General features: G+C 40.3%; 1 protein-coding gene across 4 annotated transcripts in view; it reads left to right on the top strand.

The window, feature by feature from the left end:
- Window positions 1–13,792, top strand: part of CCNY (cyclin Y) — a 314,187-nt gene that overhangs the window by 261,856 nt on the left and 38,539 nt on the right. For all 4 annotated transcript variants that reach the window (XM_042945369.1, XM_042945368.1, XM_042945370.1 and 1 more), the window contains one exon: window positions 9,500–9,600. In XM_042945369.1, coding sequence (XP_042801303.1) covers window positions 9,500–9,600 — 101 coding nt within the window. The remainder of the gene's footprint in view (window positions 1–9,499; window positions 9,601–13,792) is intronic.

The following is a 13,792-nucleotide window of genomic DNA, read 5'->3' on the forward strand; positions in this document are numbered from 1 at the left end:
ATTCCCTTTACATCCTAATACTATATTGTGTATTTCCTAATACCAAGGGTATTCTCTGTATAACTACAACGTTGTTATCAAAATCAAGAATTTGGAGCTCCTGGATGGCTCAGTCAGTTAAGTGTTTGATTCTTGATTTTGGCTCAGATCATGATCTCATGGTCATGAGATCGAGTCCTGAGTTGGGCTCCACACTGGGCTTGGAGCCTGCTTGGGATTTTCTCTCTTCCTCTTCCTCTGCCACTCCCCTGCTTGTGTGTGCGTGCGCACGCTCTCTCTCTCTCTCTCTCTCTCTCTCAAAAAAAATAATTATGAAAACAAAAAACAAAATCAAGAATTTAACATTGGTACAGTTCTTTTTAATTAACTAGCCATAGTCCAACTGTGTTAAGTGGCCGCATGATAATGTCCTATGTAGCGTGTTTTTCTCCGGTACTGATTTCAATCCAGAATCACACATGGCATTCAGTTGATATGCCCCTCAATGTCCTTTAATCTGGAGAGATCCTCAGCCTTTTCTTGTCTTTCATGGCATTGGCATTGTTGAAGAATACAAGGCCAGGTATTTTATTTTATTTTATGTTATTTTTAACAGACTATTTCTTATTTTGGATTTGTGTGAACCATTTGCAGCCAGACTACTTCATGGAATCCTCCCTTGTCCTTCTTAGTGCTTCAAATCTAGAGACACAATATCCATCTGACTTCATTGGTGATGTTGATTTTGATCACCCTGCAAGATGCTGTCCAGATTCTCTACCATGTATTTAACTGCTTTTCCCCTGCCAACTATTAAGCAGTCTGTGGGCCATGCAAACATCCTTCTCCTTATCTCCATCCCCAGATTTAGCATCTATTGATCATTCTTGCTTGAACCAATCCTTATATTTTGGTTGGAAAATGCTAATTTTCCAGCCCCACTGCCTCCTCCCCATTTGGCAGTTGTCATTCTGCTCTCAGGGGAGAGGGCTCTCTTCCCGTCCACCCATTCTGCCATCCATCCATCTTTAATATGGACTTCTGGATTTCTGGGTTTTTTTCAGTGATTTATAGCCATTCCTGTCTTTAATTATTTTGATGCTCACATTTCCCTAGATTTGTCTAGTGGCAATCTTTCCAAACTGGCTCTGTGTTCTTATGGCATGCCCCTATCATTTCTTTCTCTCTTTCTCTGTCTCTTTCTTTCTTTCTGGCACCCTCTTGCCAAATTTTTGGCACAGTAAGATATTCTAAGCTCATTTTGTCTTTCCCTGGGTCCACCCTGGAAGTAGCCATTTCTCCAGGGAGCCCTGATTTGTTTTTTCAGCCGCAAGCAGTATTAGACACCCGGATCTAGACTTCATGTGTACTCATTGCTGCTGTCAGCATTTCTAGCTGGCCCACTCAGCAGACATATCTAGGAAAGAGACATTTTAGAAATCATTAATTTGTACTAATGCCTTAATTTCCAGTTCTAGTCCATCCTATCAGGTTTTTTTCTTGCTTTTGGTTTTTGACTATTTTTTCCTTTTGTGAAAATTTATTTATTTAATAATTATTAATTTAAAAAACAGATTTATTGAGTATACTTTACATGTCATAAAATTCACCATTTTAAAGTATACAATTTAATGGCTTTTAGTATATTCATAGAGTTGTGCAACCATTACCACAGTCAATTTCTGAACATACTTATTTACCCCAAAAGAACCCTTGCACTCATTGGCAGTCACTCTCTGTTCCTCATCTCCCCCCAGCTCCTGGAAGCCACTATTCTGCTTGCTGCTTCTACAGATTAGTCTGTTATGGACATTTCGTATAAATCTAATCATACAATATGTGGCCTTTCATGACAGACTTCTTTCACTTAGCATGTTTTCAGGGTGCATCCATATTGGAGTGTGTATTGGAACTCCACTCCTTTTCATGGCCAAATACTGTTCCATTGTGTGGATAGGCCACATTTTATGTATCTAATCACCAGGTGATGGACATGTGGGTTGTTTCCACCTTTTGGCTATTACCATCAGTGCTCCTATGAACATTCTTGTACAAGTTTTTGTGTGGACATGTATTTTCATTTCTCTTGGGCATATACCTAGGAGTAGAATTGCTGGGATATATGGTCATTCTATATTTAACATTTTGAGGAATTGCCAAACATTTCAGAGTAGCTGGTCTTTGATTTTTAATGTTGTATTTGTGGCCTTATGGATTCAGTTTTAAACTCTGATCAACAATAAGCTATTTGTTTCTTCAGGTTACAACTTTTATTTTTTAAATTTTTCCTAAAAGAAGAAATGACCTTCTGAAGCCAGAAATGTTTTTAGCAGTATAGCTGCTTTCATTGAGAATTCTGAAGGGATGTTGCTTAAGAACAACTTGGTGTAGCAAGAAGACTTTATTAGGAGTCAAGTGGCCTGAATTCTGATTGTTCTGATATGCTTTGTGATGCCTAGTTCCTGTCTGACTTGGGGAAATGCTTTGCTTCTGTCACCCATAAAGAGGAATGATATTGCTTGTCTCCCAGAATTGTTTCCCAAGATAGTTATGAATGGCAATGGAGATAGGATATGTGTGGACCCTTAAACAGTTGCGTTGTGCATATTTGCACTTCTGCGACAGTTTTCTAATTATGTAGAAGAGCAAGCTCAAACCAAACGGGAAAGAAACTTGAATTTCTTACATTCTGAGGTAAATGTATATTCTTACATTTTAAGACCTACATTGGATGAACATCCACCCTACTTACCCCCAATATTCTGGAATATGCTTGTTTCCCACCCCACCCTGCCCCAAAAAGTACAGCCTGGACTATATATGCCATTGCATTTAAGAAATTAAGTAACAGAAAAATATTAGTTGGAAAATGAACCTCTGTTTTTTTTTGTGGCTGCAGCAGTAAGTAAACCCTGTGCTTGTTGGTGTGCAGAAGCCTCCTGAGGGAGCAAGGGGCCCCTGCATGGCCCTCAGTGCTATCAGGGAACCCCTCTACGTCAGATGATGCCAAGCCTAAAGGATTATAGTTCTGCATTTTGCCTCACAGCGCCAGAACTTTAATGAGAAAAAGTACTTCCCATTGTAGAGTCAGTACACTGAGCCATAATAAAGCCGAGATTTGACCTGGGAGTAAAGTACATTATGAATGTAATTATTTTGTGGTGACAACATGCATGACTCACAATAGAGCAAAATTTGACCTCAGTGTTGGCATTTGCCCAGTTTTTGTTCTTGAGATCCAATGTTGGTTTATTTTCTGCTTTCATAAATTAATGATTTTGTCTGCTTCTGTTCTTAATTCCATGGTTGTTTGCTTTTTCTTCTCATCTTTTAGTCTTTCAGAACTTACCGTCTTTCCCTGCTATAAAAATTGATCCTGCCAAAAGCTGTTCAGTCTCCCCCTTTTTTTCCCCCATGGAATATTAGTTTGTTACTACCTTGAGATCAGAAATGAGGGGTCTTTGTTTTGTTTGTTTTCTTCTTTTGTCATTGTGTCTGAGGCCTGTGGTGGTATTGGAAGGGCTGGTGGAGTTCTCTGTCGCAGCCCTGTTCTTGGCTGTGAGTGCTTCTGTGCTCTTGGATAAGTGCCCTGAGTTTATATGAACTTGGGAATTGTACAGAATGTCCTTGTATCCACTCTGTATTGGCTGTGACTTGGGTAATGATACTTTCTTAACCCAGTGAGGAAACTATCACACTCTGCCTTCATGATTTTGTCAGACTATCTGCACACCGTGAGTGTTCAGGTGGTGGCAGGTGGTGGCAGTGGCCACCTGTCTCTTTGTCCAGTGCTCCTGTGCTCTTCCTACACATGTTTGCACACATTAGGCCTTCAGTTAATTCTTAATAAAGGAGTAATGGTGCAAATTTCATTTCTCTGTGCTTTGAGAATCTAACCTTCTCAATCAAGGTCATGGTTTGCTCTCCTTAGGATTAAAAAAAAATGAGGGAACTTTCATTTTTATATCATTTTTTTTTCCAAACTTTTCCAACTTTTTTCCCCTGCTAATACTACCTCATATTTTTTAATGCTTTTTTTTTTTTTGACCCTTAACAAAACCCTAAGAAGGTCAGTTTTGTCCAGCCACTGAAAATGGGAAGTTAAAGCACAGAGATTAAGGAAGTGTTATTACGTGACTTCATAATATTCATTGATCATGTCCGTGTGCTAAGCATTCTGCATATTGTCCTGGTAGAGCCCTCACAGTACCATGATGAGGGGTGGGTTCTGCTCCCCGTATTTCACAGATGAAGACATTGAAGCATATGGTGACCTTATAACTTATTGCCCAAACTGGGACTCTACTGAATGTGAAAGGGGGTGCTTTTATTGGTTACTCGGGGACAACAGGGGCAAACTAGGACTGTCCCCAGCGAGTCATCATCCTATGTAACCAACTTGCCCAAGTTTACACAGCCAATCAGTGGCAGAGCTACATCCTGAACTCTAGGCTTTCAAACTCCGACAATAATCTTGCTTCACCTGTCCTGGAGTGTCTCATCCACATCAAGCTAATTCCTAGCAGGACTGCAGGAGAGCCAGGACTTTGGCCCCTTTCTGCCAACCACTGCTACACCACAGTATGTCCTGAACATGTTATTATTTCACTGTCCAGTGCCATGAGCCCTTGCCGTGAGCTCCTGTTTGCCAAGTTGTTAATAAATGGCACTCTCCTTTCTGCTCTTGGTAGGAACGCATGGACTTTGGAGTCAGATGTGGCTCTAAATGTGGCTTTGAATTCTGGTATCTTAGATTTGACCTTGGAAACATGACTTAATTTCTCTGACCTCCTTTGATTTATCTGTAAAATGAGAATTCTGCCTGTCTTGCTAGGGGTTTGTGAGCTGTAAATGAATACATGTAAAGTATCCAGAATACTGTTGGCTTTTATTTCATGGCCATTAAATAAAAGTTGTTGTTGTTACTGTCATCGTTTAATTATGCCTAAGTGTAGTGTACATGCAAGGAAGAAGTGAGTGGTGACCTGGGAAGATGAAGAGATGATAAATGTCCTCTTCCTGCAGTGGAGAACCTCTGAATCATTTAAGCAAGGAGGTGACATGATCTGATTTGCTTTGTAAAAAGATCACAGTAGCATCAGAGGAATACTGGTTTGGAGAGAAATGAACCTAGAGGCAGGATGGTTTTTGCAGTAATAAAGGTGAGAAATAATGGAAGCCATTCATACGCCGGTTAGTGGCTGGAAAGATGTAGAGGAAAATTCTTTTGAAATATAGTTTGGAAGTAGAATCAATAGTACTTCTTGCAAAGATACCAAAGGAAAGACAAAATATTCCTGAATATTTTGTAGATTTCTGGTTTTAAGTCATCATAATTGACTGGAAGAAGAGATTAATTTGCCATTTGAGGTGCCCACGAGGAACATTTATGTGGAAAGCTCAGGAGAGAGGCTGGGCCAGAGAGGAGAGATTTGGGGCTCAAAGGAGAGCAGGAGGAAGTTGAACTAACAGGAATAGAGCAGGACCCCCTTGGGGGGAAAGAACACAGGGAGGCTAAAAGACAGTCACCTTCCACTGAATTGAGAGAAGCTGAGTCCACAAAAGGGGACTGAGTAGCCAGAAGGATAAAAGGAGGCTAGGAGGGAGCTTGGGATGGAAAGTACTCATTGTGGTAGAGCTTGGAGTTCTTTGTGAATGGGTATTATGTGCGGAGTGTGAGCCAACTTTTAGAAAAGTTGAAGAAGCTGAGTCATTCACTAGCCCCAGCCTGGAGGGTGTTAGGTCTTTCACTGGAGGTGAGTGAGGCAGTACTATAGGTTCATTTTCCAGGGAAGAAGAAGCAGTAAGGTGAGTGGGTGTTTGCCTGATGGCCTCTCAGTTTTCTGAGATGCGTGCTGCCTGCGGACAGGAGCTCAGGGTGAGGCAGCAGACAGAGGATCTGAGAAGGTGGTGAGGGGGGGTTGAAATAGTTGGGAGAAGAATTTCTGGTCGTTGTGGAGGGTCCAGTGGAGATCTTATTTCTGGACCCCCATTTCTCTTTGTCCTGCATTTAGATTGTGTGTGTGTGCACGTGCACGTGTGTGTATATATCTTTGTATCTGACAGACATCTGATTGGAGTTACAGAAAAGGATAATCTCATTATTTGGCACACATGATAAGTCTTCAATAAAATCCTCTTAAATATACAGTCCAGCAATTGTGTGTTAGTGGATCTTGGTAGAAGTAATAGGTTATTGGTGTGAATAGGTGGACTAGATGTTCTTCTTTCCATTCTAAACTTTTATTCTGCATATTTAGTACTTAATTTGTAAAATACACACTATTTCAAAGACAGTAACTTTTATTTCTCAAAATACTTTGAACAGTAGTTTAAAACTTATTTCCTTAAAATCCATAATCGACTTCTTGCTAATTGGACTGTTCTCTGCTCCCCTTCCAAGCAGTTTATGGTTGGCATTATAATATCTGATCTCTCACCAAGACAGCTGTCATTCTTGGTACTGTCTTTCTAAGCCAGCTAACTATAATGCTATGCCCTTCCTTCTCTAGTAAAACACTGTATTTGTCATTTTCTTCTATATACTTCTAGTATTCTAATATGTTAACAGACATTAGCATAAAAGCATTCCTATCGCTTTCTTTGACATGTTTAATGTACTTTTTATTTAACGAGTACTATGTGCTGGCCCTGCTCTAAGCACTTTACAAATACTAACTCATCTACTCCTCATAATGACCTGTAAGGTAGCGTCTGTTATCTTCATCTCTGTTTTACAGACAGGGACAAGGAGGCACAGAGAGGGAGGCTAAGCAACTTGCCTGGCTCACAGAGTTAGTATGGCCATGTCAGGGTCACACCTGGGGTTGTGACCCTAGCACCTATCTGTCCTTTCACCTGCTGCTCTCCAGTGCACCATGGCCGTAGGATTTATGAGGCAGGACTAGAACCTAAGGGGAAGAGCTTATATGTGCCAAACATACACGTCTACAAGCATACTGACTTTTTAGAATCATGGGACAAATAAATTAATGTTAACTTTATATTATGTTATGTAATACTAAGACTGCACTCTGTGCTTATGAAAAATATTTAACAAATTAGAACACAGTTTTCTGTGAATGTCCATGGGTCTCCGATGCTTCAGAGGCATTGCAGAGGTCAAACTGTCCGTGTTGCAGGACGCACACAGTAGTGGTGCTGCATGTCAGAAGGTGCTGATGCCTGGGCTAGTCTCTTCCCTCTGCTACACAGAACAGTTCAAAACAGAAACCAAAGCAGGAAAGCAACCCCAGAGTCAAGAGCTTTTCTTCTACAGGCTTCTAATTATTTCAGCTTTTTAGTGATGTGAATTTCAGATCCAGAGAAGTTTGCATTTTCTGAATCTTGTAGTCCTGACAGTCAACAAGTGACTTAACACCCAAATGATATTTTAGAGTGATGAGGCACCCTGCAACTAAAAATCTTTATAACTTAATACCTAGGATTTATTTTCAATTTGGAAATTGTGATGTAGTTTGAACGCTTGGTTGATGTTCCCCTGGCAAATTGAGGACTTTGGCACACCAACCCTGAGTGCTAGGAGGCTGTGCTCTGTGGTGCTGGTCTCGAGTTAACCCTGACTGTTAGAGACTGTGTGTGCCCTGGGGTGTGTGTGCCTGCCCGTGGGCTCGTGGAAAGGGGTTTCTTAGACTATGAGGGAGATTGTGTTCACCTGAGTGCATCTCTCATCTCATCTCATCGACTCTGATGCTCATGCAATTCCCCTCACATTTTAATCTTGTGAAATTTATGTCAAAGGGAATAGTTGAAACTACTCAAAAAATAAGTTATTATTGTCCTTTTGCTTCATGTTTGGAATTATACCTAAAATTACCCTGTTATCTCTGAAAATTCATTAATACATCAATTAATTACTGAATTTTGGTGTTAAACATAATATCTGTTGAGATTATTGTTTGTGGTAGATTTTGCACCCATGAGGAAAATTTCACAAGACCGTAAATAGCTATATTACGTTCTGAGTTTAATAGTGTGTCTTGTGTGACTTAAATATGATTGCTATAAGAGCTTAAGAAGAGAAAAAGAATTTTTAGTGCCTTTGGATTGTCTTAATGAGAATGTTGTGATTAACTTGTTGGATGTGAAAATGCCATTTTAAAATTGACATTCTAATTGTAACTTGATCTTTGCAAGTTTTCTTTGTGCCATTTCCTTACACAGGCACAGAACAGTGTGAACTTAAGAAGGAAAGCCCAAGAACTGAATTTCCTGACTTTGGTTATTTCCTTCTGACCCACATGCTATTTATATAAAACCAGTGCTAAGGAGGCTTATAATGTTTCAGTAGTGCGGTGCCCTCTAGCTGTGATTGAGGGAACTGGATACTTCAAATAGTGACTGTTACCATTTATAGTTTAGAGGGGAGATTCTATTTATATCATCGTTTTTGTATTTCTTAGGCTATTGCATATTTTCATAATTTTGTTGCAAAGAAAACCTTATTAAAAGAAGTAAATTTTAAAGTGTGGAATAGAGCATTTGGTTTCTGATTACCTTTAACCCTTCCTTGTAAAGTGTGGTCACTGAGGACTTTGTTGCAATTTGGCAGTTGAGGCAGACAATTTTATTATCCCTGAGGGATTATTTGTATTGGTTGCTGGAAATGCCACTTGGACTGTCAACATAGCACCAGGCAAATGGGAACTTGTTTGGGTGATTTGATTTTTTGTTCCCCTTACTTGCTTTTGAACAAGAATTATCTGGAGTAATGTCTACTAATCATATTGCCAAAAATCTACCTAGTATTCAATTAGATGTCATCAGTATATGATAAAAATCTGTTTTCTTTACTAATACCTTTCATAAGTAGTTCTCATTCTGAAGTTCTTCAAAGAGCTCATATTTTATACATTTGTGAAAGAATCAGTCATAAGACTGAATAGGAACCACCTGAAGGTCATCAATTGGTTGTATATTCCAAAGTATCAGAAACCGTCCCCTTTAAAATATCTTTTGCCCCTAAAAAAAGAATACTTTATTCTTTATAACTTCATTTCCTGATATTCAAGCAGATTAACCAGAAGATCTAAATTTACATTGGTTGCATTTTCCATGGCCTCCAAATCAGCTGTACCTCAAGAATAGAGAAAATGGGTACAATTGTCTCTTGCCTTGATCTTGATGCATAAAACCGGGATGTTGCCTTAATTAGAGGCTTTCACTGATGTAAAGATTAGTGTGTTTCTTTTTTTACACAGGCCCCAGGGCAGGTGATGTTTATGGACTCTCTAACACACTCTTTGATGCTTGATTGCAAGAGAATACTGTACTCCCACTGAAGGCGGCTAACAGTGCTTTTGGTGACTTGTACATGTGGAAGAACAAGGAGTTTCATTGTAGGAAGAAAGTATTTTTGTACTGTTCTTGCTGGTAGTATTAATGTTTATTGCTAAGACTTTTTTTTCTGTGGTCTGCTATCAAGTTTAAGGTGATGATGTTTCTTGGAAGAATTTTGAGCTCCATTTAATTTTCCTTCTTTGTTGCCATTGTTTTCTAGCATCCTCCAGGACAAATAGCGAGGAAATACAGCTCCTGCTCCACTATTTTCCTAGATGATAGCACAGTCAGTCAACCAAACCTCAAGTATACAATTAAATGGTGGGTATACACAGTTTTGCTTAACTGAATGCTTTTTCTACTTAACCTGATAGCTAACTGGTTGGTTGTGGGGTCTGAGAGTGGTAAGATTGGGCTGGAGAAAGCCATTGACTATTGAGGAAATCTGTTTAAAAAGTAACTTTGGTAGTTAAAATGTGGGGTGTTCAAAATATTTGTGCACATTACCATTTACATAAAAGAGCAAATTTAAAAATTATTTCAAATATAGGTGAAAGCATGTATTTGATTTCTGTGTATACCTCCTACCTTCCCACTTTTTATTAAAGCCATCCTGGAGTAACTCTGCTAATATTTTACCTTTGAAATAAAGCGGGGCTTCTGTGGTCCCCTTTAAGACTTGAGGCTACAGTAGAAAGCAGGCCTGATAGTGAAAGTGTATTTGCCCAGAGTCGAGAGATCTGAGTTCTGATATTGAGTCTCTCACCAACAGGGAGGGTTTAGTAAAACCCTTCTCTTTGTAGCCTTGTTTTAAAGTGGGGTTTAAGGGAGGAAGGGGAGTCTTTGGATAAAATCCTTTCCCTTTTGGGGTTCAGTTTCCTAATTTTAAAATGGAAGATAAGAGGAAAGGAACACTGTTTTTTCTTTTATGTTTCCATTAGCATTGTGATAATCAAGACCTTTGACAGAGATCACAGAAAACCGGATGTGCTGAGGTCTGTGGTCATCAGTTCAACTGCCAAAAACCTGGGATATTTTATTTCTATATGTGCTTCAGAAATTACACATTTAACAACAGTCCAGTTTAGTGTATGATGTGTTTTAATTCCTAAATAAGAAGTATTATTTCAGTGGCTTACATTTTCAGACTTAGAAGCCCTACTCTGAGTGTGATCAATATGTGACAATAAATCACAGCCTCAGTCAGGTAGTGTTGACTGTAGCAGTCTTCTGTGGACAGCATCCACTCCAGCTGGGAGGGAGAGGTGGAAGATAGAACCACTTCAAGGCAAGCTGCCTTCTCTCCTGAAAGGTTGCATGTTTTCTAAGATCTAAGTAGAAATGTAGCTTCTTCCCTTATTACTTTGGCTTTTAAGAGCCTGATAAATGACAAGTGGGCATAAACTCACAGTCCATGATTGCAGCTGGGAAGAGGTATGCGTGTCAGAGCTCCACAGTGTGTGGCCTTCACTAAGCCACTTCCTGCCTTTGTGCCACGGCTTACTGCCAGGACATAGGAAGTACAGTATCTCTTGGAAGTATTTTCTGGAGTAAATCACTCGTGGTTGTGGAGAGGAGTGGAAAGCCCTGAAGATCTATGTACCATGTGGCTCTTGGCATCTGCACAAGTTCCAGAGAGCCCAGAACAGAAGCTGCTAACTTCTCTTTAATCCTGGGATCCTCTTCGACAGGAAGGGAGGCCAAGTGGAGCAGAGGGCACCTTTACTTTCAGGGCCAACAAGAGCTCTTGGAATTTACAAATGGATCCGACTCAGTTGCTCAACACTTTACCCTTGGGTAACTTAAAATTGCCACTGCTTGTGACATAGACAGTTAGGAGCCTAGTGGGAAAACTGGGTAGCACTTTGATATGTCAGTGTCACCCAAGTTACAAATGTGCTGCTGTGCAAATCAGTGGTTCCAACCCCTGGTTACATCCTGGAGTCACCTGGGAGCTGAAAAACATGTTGATATCAGCAGTTTAATGTCTCGCCATACAGTTCTGGTATCTGGATTTTTAATACCCTCCCTAGGAGATTGTAGTAGGTAGCCAAGGTTGAGAGCTCCTGATGTAAGTAAACAGTTCCTCTCCTGTCCACCCACCAAAGTTCCTTGAAACTTCTAAATTATAGACTAATAAATGGAGGAAAAAGAGCTGAAAAGCTGGCCCAGTTAAATAGTGGACTGTTGAAACAAAACATTCAGTGTGAATACTATGACTTCCCTGATCCAAATGACATTTCCTTTGCACTAGCTAAATGTGAAAGTTCTTCAGTCAGTAGTTCATTTATTTTAAAAAGTGCCCCCCCTTTTTTTTCAAAGTTTGTATTTTGGGGGTGTCTGGGTGGCTCAGTCGGTTAAGCGTCCGACTTTGGCTCAGGTCATGATCTCATGGTCCGTGAGTTCGAACCCCGCGTCGGGCTCTGTGCTGACAGCTCAGAGCCTGGAGCCTGTTTCGGATTCTGTGTCTCCCTCTCTCTCTGACCCTCCCCTGTTCATGCTCTGTCTCTCTCTGTCTCAAAAATAAATAAACATTAAAAAAAATTTTTTTTTTTAAAACAACAACAAAGTTTGTATTTTGGACCTCAGAGCAAGGTGGTCCCTAACTGAAGTAGGTCGATCAGAATCTTCCCTATAAATGCCTCCATCTCACTCTTGGCTGGGTTATAATCAAGGAGGTAAAAAGTAAAAAAATATTTCAGGGTGTTAGCAGGCCTGGGTGAGTTCCAGCCAGGGTCTTTGAAGGTGTAAGGAGAAAGGGATACTCGGAAGGGAGAGAAGAGTCAAAAAAGCAGGGTAGGAAGAAGCTAAATCTGAATGCCCTCCTGTTCTAAAATTGTGCCTTAAACTTATCCTGCACCTATCAAAATGAAACCCCTATTTTCCCTTTTCTGCTTTTTCTGCTTTACCTAAATCCAAGGCCTCTTCTTGGTCCCTTCCCCCCAGACATTAAAAATACCAAAACCATTAATACAGTTGAGCTTCATTATGGACACAGTGAGTATCTTTGGGCTGAAAACCAAGTATGACCTTGTTTCTTTGAGAAAATCCTTTGAATTCTAAACATCGATTTCTAACCTAAGTTTTAAGAGAAACCCCTTCTTCAAGTTGTGGGCTGCCAAAATGAACACATGTATTTACAAATTCTAGTTGAGGAGTGCATGGAGGGGTGAGTGCTGTTCTGAATGGAAAGTTGAAGTGTAAAAGTGGGAGCATTCTGTGCTCATTCTTTTCATAGGCACGATTTCTGTTTTGACAATTTGAATTTTCCCATCTTTCCCCTAAATGCCAACAGCTGTGGTATTGAATTTAGAGTTTGCTAGCCATCCCCCCCCCCCGCCCCCTCCGACACACACACCTCTGCAGCTGACCTCTGTCTCCCCTCCCGCCCCCCAGCCAGAATCCCCTACGGGGGCATTAAAGGAAAGGGTGGGGAGCAGGTGGGAGCTCCTCAGCGCTGGCAGAACCCACCACCTCTTGGTCTTCAAAGGTTTTAGGCTTGTCACATGCTTTGCTGTATTAGCTCTAGGCTCCTACAAGTACAGGGCCAACAGTCACAAATCTGTTTTGCTTTCTTGGTCAAGAAAATAGTATTTCTTTATTCCAAGCTATGTGGCAAAAGCAGTTGAGCAAACCCTTTGATCCAAACGTACTTCTGGTTTGGGTCTAGCCCATCTTTGGTGAGACCTCACCATTTTCTGAGTACGTATCAGAACTGAGTAGGTCTCTGAAGCCTAAAGCGTGGGACTGATGCAGTTTTCCACTGACTGCCCTTTGCCCCCAGCAATCACTTCGTCCAAGATGACTGACTAAACTGGCCTATGGACCTGTACTGTATGTGAATTCTGAGCTTGGTTTTCTTAATTTTGGGGATATAACCTCAGGTGGAATTTGTCCTACAGTGTGGCTCTATTTTTCACGGAGGCCTAAGGTCATGATAATGTCCAGTCTTGCAGTCGGCTCAGGAGATTTGGAAGATAGTGACCTTGGGGCCCTGAAGATTTTAACTCAGTCTGCAGAAGCAAATTATGAGATGCTTGAGATGAAATTATTGATAGGGGAGTAACCATGATAATAATGTCTTTTGTTTTGGATTTTTGTATTTGAAATAATCCTTTTGTATATTTCATTTGGTTATAATAACATCTCTGTGACGTAGGTTGAATTGTCCTAATTTTATAGATGAGGAAATGTAGGCTCTGAGAGATGAATGAACTGTAATAAATGAAGGATCCACGTTTTAAACTAATCTTATTCTGACTTAGTCCAGGGATATTTTTCCTATGTCACACTCCACACAGAGGAGGCAAGAACCATTATCTTTTTCAAGCAATCAAAGTGACTAAACTAGTCACTGCACCAAACCCAATCATATGAAACGTCAATCTAAATCTGACATTAGATTAGAAAGCAGTCACACAGTATGACTGTTAAACGAATTAAATGATAATTTCATCCTTTTCCCTAGAGGCAACGTGTTAGAACTAAAGGGCACAAAACCATTATACTAGTC

This window comes from Panthera leo, chromosome B4 (genome assembly GCF_018350215.1).
Source record: "Panthera leo isolate Ple1 chromosome B4, P.leo_Ple1_pat1.1, whole genome shotgun sequence".
In the NCBI taxonomy this organism is placed as follows: Eukaryota; Metazoa; Chordata; class Mammalia; order Carnivora; family Felidae; genus Panthera; species Panthera leo.